This window comes from Ptychodera flava, chromosome 10, assembly GCF_041260155.1.
Source record: "Ptychodera flava strain L36383 chromosome 10, AS_Pfla_20210202, whole genome shotgun sequence".
NCBI classification, from domain to species: domain Eukaryota; kingdom Metazoa; phylum Hemichordata; class Enteropneusta; family Ptychoderidae; genus Ptychodera; species Ptychodera flava.
The window spans coordinates 6,040,694-6,055,298 of record NC_091937.1 but is presented as its reverse complement, the minus strand read 5'-3'; the positions used below and the strand labels follow the sequence as shown (position 1 = coordinate 6,055,298).

Sequence of the window (14,605 nt, the reverse complement as noted above, 5' to 3'; positions counted from 1 at the left end):
AGTTCATAAAATACCCAGCATGCTTCATGCAGAAAATTTTCAAGATGTCTGCGCCCTTGGCAAGTTTTGGTAATCTGTATCGGCCACAGCAGGTTTTCTCTACAAGCAGCACAGAAGAAAATAATTTCGTGGAACGCCGCCTCAAAAAACTGAACAAATTCACAGGGAATACGTTCACCTTTCTAGACTCTACTGGAAAGCAACTTAAATCGGTAACTTTTTTATCACGTTATTTTCATTTCACAAAGTACGGAGCCATGGCCGGTGAACGCAAATTACAAAGTTACAGACACGAGGTGATAGTCAGACCCTTCGTGCAGGCAAACTGTGATGCAGATCTGCGTGCAGTTATCGTATACGCCTCCACTTTTTCTGTTTGGATACTGTTTGGAATGCGTGCACACCTGCATGCATCATTTCTATGCACGCGATGTAAACGCTTGTTTTAGCCTGGTCTGTGGTGAGGTAGCCCCGGTCCTGTTGTCCCCCGCCCCCGTCACTGGTACTACTTTAACCTGGCTGCCAACTTGACCCAAGTGACTACAGTTACTACAGCTACTTTGCACATTGCTCGGTCATATAATAAGAACTCAGAATCACCTCTAACATGTTTAACCGATTGTAATTATTATGTTGCACTGATGGTGTGAATTGTTAAGATAATTGAAGGATACTTCTTGTTGTTTTAACTTGATCATATTTATGCTTTTTGTTTAGTATTTTTGTGGTTGCTGATATATTGTTGTCAGAACCTGTTGCTTGGTAGGTGAACAAGTGCACTTGTTTGGTTCTACCTACATTACCAGCTGGATACAGTGATTGCCACGCTCCCTTATTTGTACCCCTTGTGTATTCATATATACAGATTTAACTGTGTCAGTGTACTTCATGATGCTCTAATGTTTCCACTTTGCAGAAACCCAATTTATAACAATTATAAAATGTTTTTTATCACTTGTAATGTCAGCTGTAGTGAATAATGAAACACAAAACTACATGCAAGAAAACTAATGTTTTTACTGTAACATTGGTATGTCACAAACAATAACAGTGGCGTTCTTCTCAACTTGAAATTGACAGACAGATTTTTATCGCTCCTCGTGTTGAGTATAACAGAGAGTTGGATTTGGAGAGAGTGTCTTTTCATCGAAGTAAAATTGAAAACGCAAATACCAAGGAACTGTTCCGAGTTGTTGATGACATTTCCGGTGCAAATAAATCTGCTTCCGACATTCTCCCAAATAATCATGAACTATCTCAACTACCAGCTGCATTTGCAACGTTTTTTGAACAGAAAATAGTAGACATTTACAAAAAACTTCAAAATGCTAGTCCTCTTAGTATTGAACCATTCTTGTACCAGAACTCGCTCTCCATTCTTGAACCTTTGCGTATTGATGATGTAATTTCTATTGTTAGTAAGATGCCTTCTAAATCGTGTCAACTAGAAATACTGCTCCGTATTGTAAATTCTTCTTTTTCGTCTGGTGTTTTTCCAACTGATTGTAAAAAAGCCATTGTTCGTCCACTCATGAAGAAAAGTGGACTTGATTGTAATACAATAAAAACTTTCGTCCTGTATCAAGTTGTAGTTTTCTGGACAAGTTTTTGGAGAAGTGTGCCTTTTTTCGTTTAAATCGTTATGTGTCCGAAAATTCTCTGTACGGTCGTTTTCAGTCTGCTTATCGCAAGGGGCATGGCATCAAAACTGCACTTATACGCATGTTGAACGATGTCATGCTCACTCTCGATAAACACCATCATGTCGTCCTGGTTCTTTTGGATTTGTCAGCGGCATTTGACACCATTGACCATAACATTCTCCTGGGTAGGTTAGGCTCTCGTTTTGGCATTCAAGGGGTTGTTTTAAAATGGTTTGAATCCTTTCTGAAAGGTTGAACACAACAGGTGTCTGTCAAGTTGATGTTATCTAACAAATGCATTTTAAAGTATTGTGTACCTCAGGGTTCAGTATTGGGTCCTGTCTTGTTTGCTTTGTACATGACTCCGATTGAGGATATCATCACACGTCATGGCTTAAATTCTGTTATATATGCAGATGATTCTGGATTGCACATTGCTTGTGACACCCTTACCAGCTCCACTATTGTTCAGCGTATAGAGGCATGCGTCGATGAAATTCGTAATTGGATGATGTCCAATAAGTTGGCACTTAATGACGGGAAGACAGAGATTGTCTGCTTTACACCCCGAAATTGTACGGTTGGTTCACAATTTGGTTCAATGAATATACGAATAGATGAGGCCATGATTTCGCCATCCACTGTTGTACGTGACCTTGGCGTAATGCTTGACTCGTTCGGTCTCATGGACGAGCATATTCGCTATGTTTGTAGGGTGGCATCTCATTCACTTTGGCGGATAAGTAAAATTAGAAAATTGTTGGACCAGTCCAGTGCTGAAAAATTGGTTCATGCTTTTGTCACATCGAAGTTAGGTTATTGTAACAGTCTACTTTTTGGCCTACCTGCATATAAATTGAGCAAGCTTCAACACATTCAGAACTCTGCTGCTCGTTTGATAACTGGCGGAAGATGGGCCGTCACATTGATATGACATCTATACTCAAGGAGTTACATTGGCTTCTAGTAGAAGAACGAATCCGTTTTAAAATCCTTTGTCTGGTTTTTAACATTGTCCATCAAGGTGAATTGGTTCCAAATTACTTATCAGAACTAGTAACAATTGATAGCCCAGTACATACTAGTAATACGAGAAGGAGTGTCGGTGTAAGATTGAATCCCTTTTCTGTCAAAGATCACGGGAAACAACTTTGTAGAAAATATGGTGACAAAGCTTTTAGCGCGTATGCCCCTAAACTGTGGAATAGTCTTCCACCCGAACTTCAGATGATAGCGAAATTCGTTCTTTTTAAGAAGTCTTTTAAAACCATTATTTTTCGTCAATGCTACTGTTGACTTGGATATAATTTTTAACAAAATTTTTAGATTTTATTTATTTTTTATCATTTTTAGTGAAATTTTTTAAAATACTTTCTTTGCTGTTTTTAGGTGGGATCCTTAGTCTAGATTTTAAGCTTGCTTGTTTTTATCGATTGGTTTTAATTACACTCTTTCCTCTGAGTTATTTTGTATTTTCTTCAAATTTTGTAGTTATTCCAGTAATTTTCTGTAATGTACAGACCACTGACACAAGGTGTGTAGTGGTCTTTAAACAATAAATTATTATTATTATTATTATTATTATTATTATTATTAGATAAACAAGGGGTATTGTTAGTCATGTATCAATACTTTTACTGTCAGAATAAAATAAAATGCAAAGGGCTCTCTGGTCTGACTGTTATGTTCCGATTTGTTGAGCTAGTGAACTAAGTATCTTTGCTGTTTGAAAGACAAAAGAGTTTTGTATGCTATACCATGTACCGTAGGAAAGTGATAAAATTCACACTTAGCAAACCAATATGTGCAAATGTAGCCCATTCAGTAGATATTGATTGTTATGTTGCCATGGTAGCACTACAGGTGATAATTTGACAACTTCCTCCATGAACCAAACGACTATCAGGTACAACGAGATAGCTATGAAAAGTTTATCAATTTTAAGTTCAAGATTTCTGCTGAAGGACCAGACAATGTGTCAAAATTTTGTGTCAACAGATTTAAACAGTTAATCTTTTAGGATAGAAAATTCATTAGATTTTTGATCTGTTTCGAACTCACAACATATGGCACCCAGTCACCCAGAAATTTCAACCATCTAACCATAAGTGTGTCTTAGACACAATATAACATAATTTGATAATTTGAAGCACAATAGTGAATTTCTCAAATTTTTCTTGGACTTCAAATTATTGTGTTGAAGTTGATTTACTTCTTATTAATCTTGATATCAGTTTACTGTTTGTTTCAATATTTATTCCAAAGCCATGTTTACATGGTAGAGGGCCTCAAAGTAGGTTTATAGACCCTAACAGAAAATATAACTGCTCACAACGTCCCCAGTTATTCATTGAAATTGAAATTTTCTGTAGCGATTACTATTTTAGAAGACTTGGCCATAGGACTTAGTCTTTTATGTTGTCACCATCATATATATATATAAAAATTAACATTCATCCAAAATTTTGGATGAGAGATGAATATTTCATTTACAGAAATGGTGAAACCAATACTTACTTCAGTGTGATCAAAAGTGTAAAAGCAACATGTCAAGTGATCTATCTGCAGCAGCCATTGACACAAAATGCTATAATTAGTAACAATCTACAATAGCAAGCAGCATTATTTGTTCTATAAACAGTTAATGACAATACTGTAGAAAAATTGGATCATTCTCTAGCCATGTGACCGTGATGTGAAACAGGCCCATTGTACTACTGAATCAGTGGTTTATGTTGAAGTGTCCTTTGTACACGTCTTCTCAAAGAGTTTGTTCATACTACGGTATTTAAAAAAAAATTAAAAGCCACCACCAAGCAGTACCTCTCTCATCCTTCATACAAAAATTTGAGTTTAGTACAAAGGAAAGTTTGCATAGGAAACACATTGCTGCACTGTGTATGCTGATCTTTACAGAAATCAAAGTTTCACATGAAGTAAGAAGATGCTATACTGGTAGATGTACTATCAAAGACTGTGAATCAATGTAGATGCTTAGATACTGGCAAAATTTGTTCTCTTCTATTGTCTTGTTGTGTCATTTATCAACTCTGACCCATGTGATATGGTGAGCAAACAATTATTTTTGGTCTGTCCAAGATTAGGAAAACCATTATTGTTTCTGATAGTTGTGATAGGCAGACATAAACGTGTGGCATGCTGTTGGGGTGTCTCTTAAATATGGTATCCACTGCCCGCTATGCTTCTGTCAGATAAAATTAAAACATCCGCAATCTGATTCTTCTCTGGATCAATATAATCTTGTTCTCATCAAAATCAATATTTAAAAAAAACAGCAAAAGAATCATTTTTTTTTTTAATTCAGTGTTTCATATAATTTTGGTTAGCATCTGCATTTATAATCAACAAAGACTGGTAATGCTAGCTATATGTACTGTAGGGGAAATCTTTACACTGTACATTTACATGCATAACACAAGTGATGAATGTGAAAAGCCATCATTCTTTTGTCCGCCTAAGTTTTAAGGTTTGATAGTTTCCCCTGAAACACACACAGTGAATCTTTGTATACATTGAATTTGCCCTCGCTTATCCATGATGTATGCATATTTACATGTATTTGCATATTTGAATAATCATTGGACAGTATCTGTTGCAGCTTACTCTCAAGTTACTCTCAAGTTCTTGTGTAATCCTCTTTGATTTATTTACTTTACTGACATAGATGTAGACAGCACATCAGATGACTACTCCAGTTTTGTCTCAGAGACCATTGTGGTACTTGGTGAGCTTGTGTCATGCTAGGCTCCACTAACTATGCCTCATTCTTGATACACAGGTTATTCCGATTTTTAAATTTCATATTAATTCCAAAAGGAATGGGCAATAATATTTTTTAAATGATATCTTAGAGCATGCCATTAATGTTTGATGTCTACTTTTGTTTCATTCCAGGGAAGGTCAACAATGCCGTGAGTCTTCATTGGTTACTACACTCTGCAAACTTCAACTGCTGTAGGGACTAGTACTACTGGCTGTTTTCAAGAGATCTGCAAATATGACACGACTTTCACAAACACGGAGGTTGTTCATGATTCTAATTTTAGCCTGCTTTGGCTTTGGGTGCCTAATAGCCATTGTGAACTTGGCCAGCATTGAACTTGATGAGCTGGAACCTTTGTTTGCTGACAGGCCACATGGACATCTCCGTTGGACGCCAGACAAGATTGCTGAGAGGCGATTCAATGAAGATGCTGCTGCCAATGAAGAAGATGACTTGGATGGAAGAAATCCAAAAATCGCAGCTGGACTGCAAATGAGACAAAATGCAGAAAGTTATCAAAAGAAGAATGAACCAAATTATCAACTTGAACCTGAACTTAAAGTGAATGAACAAAAAGTGGATACCTTGCAAAAACAAGAGCACAACGATCTCAGTGACTTTCCAGAACCTAACTATAATATACATGTGTTTTACTACCCATGGTATGGAAACCCGGAAACTGATGGCAAATACCTTCACTGGAATCATGGATATATAGAACACTGGAATTTAAGGGAAGCCAAAAAGTGGCCCACTGGCCGCCACCAGCCACCTGATGATATCGGTGCTAATTTTTATCCACAGCTTGGATGTTACAGTTCTAGTGATCCTAAAGTCATTGATGACCATATGAAACAAATCAGATCTGCTGGCATTGGTAAGTATTTTAATTACTAAAACAATGATTGAGACTAATATATCACTGCAATACACTTCTAATAAAGTTTCAGTAGTCACAGATGTTTCCGTTTTTTTGCAAAACAAAGAAAGTGGTTTTTGGTATGTAACAATAGATAGATCTGAGGCTATAGTTTCAGTAACACATTAGAGTCAGATACCATCTTTGACTGACATATACCTAATGACACAAAAGAGGGAAAGCAAATTGTTTCAAAAGATTAAAAATTCAACAGAAAACAGGCTTCTAAAGCGTGATGTACAGGTAAACCAGTAAATAATAGGTTTATCAATGTAAAATAATTTGCCCGTTTAAAAACCCCATTCACCAAATTCAATGTCCATTCCCCAGGTCTTCCTTCCCAGTACTACTACAAATGGCTACTGAGCTCTTGAATTATATTTTTGTTAACAAATCCAATTCACTGACAGCTTACACAAGGAATTTTAAAAGGAACTAACAGATGCGTACTGAAATTTATGTAGATTTAAAGAAATTTGAACATTTGGTCGTCAGTTATTTGTGGTATGCCATTAACTTGTCAGTGATCTTGAACATTGACTGAATTACATGTACTTGTGTAATACTAAATAGTTCAGTCAGTAAACAAGATTGTTCTAGCATACAAATTTAAACAAAACCATGCATTAAATTTCAACAACATTACCTTTTAATTGAATAGATAAGACCAGCATGATAAATCTAACAAATGATCTAATGAGATGAGGCGTGTATCTAAAAAAAACTATAACAGCTCAATGAAAATTACAATAACAATTACAAAGAATTGATAAACATCATTTCTTGAAGTAAACACTGCTTTAATTAAATGGGATTTTGATTCAAAGTATGTATGAAGCAGTAACCCACAAAATGTCACTGTTTAGTCTATGACATCATAGAATTAGTCATGACTTCAACTACTGCTCGCATTACTCAGAATTGCCATCAAACTACAATCAGTAGTTTAAAGCCCCATTAGTGGTATCTTTCCATGTACGGTATTTTCAGAAATTTTGTTCTGTTTTCGTATTGTGTCTTGTTCTTTTCCTTAACTAGTGTTGGAATGCCAAGTGTGTAGCTTCTTACTGAAATACAACCAATGTGGAGTTTAATATTTGAATTCATTGTTGAGATGGGGATGTAGCAGTCTGAGAGTGTGATTTTTGATTACTGATGACTTCACTAGGTGAATTGGTACTGTAGTTTTAATATGAGTTCCAATCCAATCAAGAAATTTGGTAATTTTACAATTGAATTCTACAATTGAATTGAATTGCATGGGACAGTAATTTATTTTTCAACAATATAACTGAATACTGTCCTCAATGCATTGTGTTCATCTGGCTCATACTATGTATTTCAGCCTAGTGTAAATAGTAAAAACAATGAAGCAATGTACCAGAAGTGCCCAGTACACATACCACCATAACACTGGTTTGCACCCTTACCAGCTTTCAGTGACTACACACTTTGTTTACTGATGTCGTGTGCTGCTTTTGTTGTGCATGTGTGGTATCATTATGATCAAAGTAGGCTTGCATACGATGCTGTGTTTTCCCTCCGGCCGTACAACGCAAGGAACGTACAGCATCGTATGCAGGGCTATGATCAAAGTTACTCAATAGTGAAGCTTTCAAATACAATGTCTTTCATTCAAAGGAAAGTACATTTCTTCATTGCTTTCTTGATTTGTAGGTGTAGTGGTGATCTCCTGGTATCCCAAGCAGAAATCTGATGCTGAAGGCATTCCAAGCGATTCACTCTTACCTCTCATACTTGATACAGCTCAAAAGTATAATGTTAAGGTTAGTAATAAAGAGACATCTTTAATTTGTCTGTACTGTTTCACTGTGATCTGAGAATGATCAGTCAAATGTGTTCACACATTGCAGTCTTTGTATCTTTGTAGCCATAGTGGCTAGATATGAGAAATTTGTAATGAAATAGGTAGACATACAATATATGAAATATATTGCTTGGTTGTATAGAAATAAATCACCATTTACTATAGACATTCAGTTACTTTAGCAATTCTCTCAAAAGTTGTCTGTATAGCTATTATTTTTGATTTGGATGTTTACATATGAATCTACTTTGTAAATGGTTGATGGGACAGACTTTCAAAGTCTTGAAATTACCAGGTGACTGGACCTAAAACAGTGAAAAAGGCAAAGCAAGACTTTAAGCTGTATTTTCTGCTTGTATTTCTGCTTGTATTTCTGCTTGCAAAATTACAGATTACTAGGATTGCACAAAGCAATGTTTAAATGCTAGCTTGGTCCTTGAGAGTGTTTCTGTTTCTTTATTTAAAATCAATATCTCGACCCAGTTATCACAATAGTGTGGTCCAAACCCATCATTTTCAATGGTGAGTTTGGATCTGCTTACAAGGCCAGGTAAGGGGGTATAATAGGAAGAGTAAAACAAACAAAACAAGCAAATTATCACCATATGAGGGTTTGACTTCTACATGATTGCTATGCTATGATGTCAGTGTCATGCCATGAAGACTGGCTATGGTGTTGTACCAGTACGTGCAATATACCTGCTTGTTTACAGCATCTTCATGAACTGTAGTTTGGTACACATAGTGTATCACATGAATTACTAGTTACCTAGGGAGTCTTAAGGGTTTAAGACTGAATATGTAGCTTGATGCCTTTGTTTGTATCCAAGGTCTGTGTTTGCTAATCTTCATTAATTTCTTGTACTTTACGCATAGGTTGCTATTCACAGTGAGCCATATAAGACACGTGATGACCAGACACTACATGAGGATATGAAATACCTTATCAACCAATATGGATCTCATCCAGCATTTTACAAATACACTTGGAATGGCAAGAAGTTACCGCTGATCTATGTGTATGATTCCTATCTAGTGGAAGCAAAGAAATGGAAGGAACTGTTGACACCTGGTGGTAAACACTCCATTCGCGGAACAAAATATGATGCCATCTTTATAGGGCTACTTGTGGAGGCCAAACACAAAACTGAAATAACAAAGGCTGGATTTGATGGATTCTATACATATTTTGCAACCAATGGCTTTACATATGGATCAACATACCAACATTGGAAGGAGTTCTCCAGCTTTGCCGACATTTCCGGTCTTCTCTTCATTCCGAGTATAGGACCAGGGTACATTGACACCAGCGTACGTCCATGGAATGCTCAGAACACTCGCAAACGTCTCAACGGACAGTACTACCAAACGCATTCATCCAGGCCTTGGCTGTCAAACCACAAATGATTTCAATCACATCTTTCAATGAGTGGCATGAAGGAACACAAATTGAGAAAGCTATTCCCAAGAAGACCCAGTCTCTAACCTATCAAGACTATAAACCCAATGGTCCTGACTTTTATTTGAAAATGACAGCAGAATGGAGTGGCAAGTTTTCTGAGCAGTTTCTGAGCAACAGAGATGCATTGTAAATGTTGTACTCACTCAAGTCACAGTTTGAGGCTGGTTTGTCTTCTACATGCACTTTCTCATTTCAAATAATCATTATTGCCAACAAAGGATAGCAAGTGTTTATTGCCTGATAATTTGGCCCTTCAAGTCATAAAACATGCATTTGAAGGAAAATTCTTTCATTTTGGTGCTGATCCCTTCCCATTGCAAAGGAACTCATTATTGCAAGATTGCTTAATGATACACTGTTGAATTGTTATTGCAATTGAGATAGATGTGATTATAAAACCTTGTCAGTGATTCTGACTCCCTGCGTAAACAATCAAGGTATATTTTTTCAGTCATCAGTTTTCTGAATGAAAATATATATCAAAAACAAATAACAACAACAGAAATGTTTTTCCAACATATCAAGCTGGTAAAATATTCTGAAATGGAGAAAAAACACCTGAAAAGTTGTTGCTGTGGATGAATGAAACAAAAGTGAAAATATTTGCTGTTTATCCTTCAATCTCTCAAATGTTTTCCCTGGTCATATCTGAGTTTTCTGCCAACGGAACAAGATAAGCCAACTTTGTCTGAGGAAATACCTGGATGCTTACAATTCCATCAGTGTGTATTCTTATATAATGCATGAAGTCAGGTCATTTAAAAATATCACATATCTTTGAATGGCTTTCCTGTCTCTGTGACCTTGGTGCAGGTGATTAATTCACATATAATATGTCAAAGTAAATGTAAAATATGTTTTCAGTCATGTCTGACTTTACCAGCTACATATGCCAATTTTGCCTGAGAAAAAAAAGACAGGAATCAAAAATTCCCAGAGAGTTATTTACATATTATGAGTAAAGTAAGGTTATGCAAAGATTGTGACTACGTAAGAATGCTTTTCAGTGTCTTGCTATGATGATATTGCTGTGAACATATTTACTAAAAGATGTATGTTAGGTTTCCAGTGTATCACCATGAATTAGTTTGGCAGCTTTGTTTGGCAGCTTGGTGTCACCTTATTGCAAGAATAGAAACAAACTACACGAGTGGACTCATAGCACAGTGAGATACTAGACATTTGTATGGTTTGTAGACTTGCTAATGAGTCATCAAATGTAAAAATCTTAATGGTGTTTGGACCAAATCATCTTACTCCTTCATCAAGAGCATTCCTGATAAGTTGACAGTAGTTTTAGTAATTTCCTTCAATCTCTCACGCTGTTTTATGCTAGGAATCTACCTCGATCCTTTCAGGACAACGGACAAAAGATGAGTCAAAATTTGTGCAATATTAATGTGTGCATATAATCAAGACAGCAATGATGTGGTATTCATTTATGTAACTTTCTATCCCATTCAGGGAACAATGTTATTTCAGATGGCTTTACACTGCTCTTTTTGTTTGTACTTTGATGGTAAAAAAAGCTGCTGTCTGCACTCTGTAAACAAGAACTATCTATGCTTCATTGTTGCAAGGTGCTATTTGCTTGCCTATTTATGAAATGCACAATTTCTATTGTTACACATTCACCTAACTACAAAATGTACACTGTATTCTATAGGAAAATGATTTCCCTTATGATGTTGTATCTGTTTTGATTAGAATGTCATACTGAATGTTTTACCGTGTTGTCGCATTTCTCAAACTTTTCATGATGTCTCAATATCCCCAGCATTTCAGAAATCCTTAATGCATTTTATTCCTATCAAATATCCATTGTATTTGTTGTGTCTGGAAAGAGATGCATTTTACAAAAATTACATTTTATGAGTCAAAATTCATCTGAAAAATAGATAAAATTTTATACATTATATTTTACAAATCATGGTTCATCTGGTAATGTAACACAGAGATAAAAAATCAATATTTTTGCTATTGTGAGTGCAATACTTTCAGGAATCATTTCATTCATTGCTAATACATGCCAAGCATGATCAATAGAGTGTTATCCAGCAGAATACACAATTTGTGTAGTTGAAAGTTCCTGAGTTTGCCATTATGCAAATATTTCAAACCCATTAACACCTTGATTAGGGTTTTCTTTGACCAGCTACCTAGCTCCCTGAGAAAATCCCTACATAAAAAAATCCTGCCAATATTTATTTCCAGCATATATAGGAAAAAATTTACCTATCCTTTTCTCATGATTTTTCTTTCATAGACATTAAAAGGGTCTGAGAAATGGAAAGGATGCCTGGCATTGGTCTTGGAATAAACTCATTATTATTGCTGTGTTGTACACTAAACCTTGCTATTAGAGTACCGTAGACAGTGTAATAAAATATCACCTGTCCAGAATACTTAACATGTACCTCAGTACTACACGTATTACTATGTACAATTCATGTACTGTATCAAGATAGTAACAGTGAAATTGTATCCAATTTAATCGTGATAAGTGTGTGTTATAAATTACATTATTAATGAAATGGTTTGACAATTACACTTGTTGATTTCTTCCACCATGAGGGCAAAAGAATGAAAAGCTCTATTAGTTTGGTTTTTGCAGAAACTTGGCAGAGGGCATTTATTTTTGCAGGCATTGTACAATATTGAAAGTAGAAGCAAGAAGGTGTAGATGTAAGTCTGTGTCCTCATAACAGTAGAACATCAACACTGACATGTAGGGCAGCAAGCAATATTACTGAATGTAGTTGTCAAGTATTGTAGTCTTATCACAAACAACATGAAACTGAGTGTGGTTTGCAATATTCAGCAAAACACCTTTGAATTTTAATTAACTCCTGAAATATTTAGAGTGGCTTTTCCCACTGAAAGGACCCCCCAACCTGATTTTATTACGCTCAATTTTTTTGTATTTCCCATGTTCATGGCTTGGTGAAAAGTACTGGACAGCTGTCAAAATGACTCAGTTTTACTTGGTGTACTTGACATAGAAACTAAGTAACAAACTTGATTTATTGATTTTATCACCCATATTAAACGAGATAAAGTAAAAATTGAACATGTTTTGGGAGAATATGATTGAGTTTATATTGTGTAACTTGAAGTGTTTGTAATTTCTTTATTGTCAAGTTCTTCAATATCATAGAATTGTTAGTCAACAAGCCCTGTGTATACTGTGATGACAGTTTCTGGTATGAATTGTACCGGTACCAGAAATACATCATTGAAGTGTATTTCATTTTGTCATCATCTATCTCTGCCACAAATCTTTGTGTTCTATGAATCATTACATGAGGCTGAACAAAGTGTAGAATTCCCAGGTCATAGCAATGTCAAGTGTTAATTTGGGATATAGAATACAAGATATCTGCATAATACTCTTTACTGTTATATATTAACTTAACTGCTGAATTCAGTACCATTAACTCTAACACAGTATTTGTCATTATTTATCATTTCTGTGCATTATACAGACTTCAAACCTTTGGTATATGTTTCCTGTCAACAGTATTTGTAAGTTCTGTCACTGCTTTTATATTCAGTAAATAAATGTTTAATACGTATGATGTACATTACAAGTTTTGTTGGACTCAGTATATCGTGTTGCTCCTATTCAGATTGTCTTTATTCATACAAATGCATCGGTAGCAGTTGCTTGTCAGGATACTGCACAGATCTTTTATCAGATGTTTCTCTGTGATTGCATTGGTTAAAAACAAACAAGTTTAGCCATTCATGTTCAGTTGATTAGCCCAGCTTCAGCTGATGTCAGCCCAGTGGTGCACCACTCTTCCTGATTTGATTATTCTGGTGTCAAACAGGATAAGTGCACTCGTGTGTCATTCAATATTTCAGCATGGTTTAGTTAGCTAAGTAATGTAAACAGCATCTCACACTATGTACAACACTGACAAAGGTGGAAAACAATACATCTGTTCTCCTAATTGTAAACACAAAGGTGCGACTGTGGACCTGTTTAAATAGAAATTGAAACCCTGGGGAATGAAAAACAAAATAATGTCGATTTTGCATGAGTATGAAATGTGTTGACAGTCAATTTTTACAGGAATTTGAAAATCTTTGAGCAAGAAGTAATCTCTCGAGAGAGTACAGTATCATTGACATCTCGCATTCCCACTGTACAGGACAACTACCAACATAGAGGGCGCTATCCACTAATCAATGGTTCAGCAACACAAGTGATGGGAAATGCCATATTTGTGGTCAAGAAAAAACACTGAAACACATCCTATTTGAGTGTAAATATGGAAAGAAATCTGGCAGAAATGTATTTCTTTCTTTGTCAGAAAACACAATATCAATAACAATATCACTATCAAAAGATTAGCAATTGCAGGAATTGAAAATGATAACAATGCAACATCAGATATTATAAACTTTCACTTCCTTTGTAAAATACACAGTTTGGAATATTCAAAATTCTGTTACTCTTCATGGGATTAAAGTTTCCCTTCAATCCTATGTTATGCAATTGAAATGTTATCTTCGCTCATGGATTAACACATTTATATTTCACTTATAAAATAATGAACAAAGTTGAGAATTATATCACAAAGTTTTCAAGCCTTAGGGACTGGTCAGTTTCTTCAGCCTGGGGGGGGGGCCAGTGGATTCATGGGGGGGTCACCCTGTTTTTGACTTTGGTGATAGGGGGGGTCACCATGTTTTTGAAATGCCCAATAGGGGGGGTCAGTGTGTTTTTGAATTTTTACACAAGCTCATCATTGCCTAAAATGCTAGTGTCAGCCACAAAATTCATCATTCAGTTGTATTTTTCGGCGCGCCCTTCGGGCGCGTAACTTTAATAATCAGTCATATTTTTCAGCACGCCCAACTTTAACATTTCAAGCATACATACATCAGAGATATCTGTATGTTCAATATTTTTCAGCGTGCTCTTCAAGCTCATTACTTTAATATATCATACATCTTTCAG

General features: G+C 35.7%; 1 protein-coding gene across 1 annotated transcript; it reads left to right on the top strand.

Annotated features, from left to right (window-relative positions):
* Positions 1-58: 58 nt before the first annotated feature.
* On the top strand, positions 59-9,942 carry LOC139141857 (glycoprotein endo-alpha-1,2-mannosidase-like). Its single transcript, XM_070711597.1, is given in 5 exon segments — positions 59-212; positions 5,559-6,304; positions 8,024-8,133; positions 9,051-9,537; positions 9,540-9,942. Coding segments are annotated over 4 exon segments (1,467 nt in total). The 5' UTR covers positions 59-212; positions 5,559-5,661; the 3' UTR covers positions 9,767-9,942.
* Positions 9,943-14,605: the final 4,663 nt, after the last annotated feature.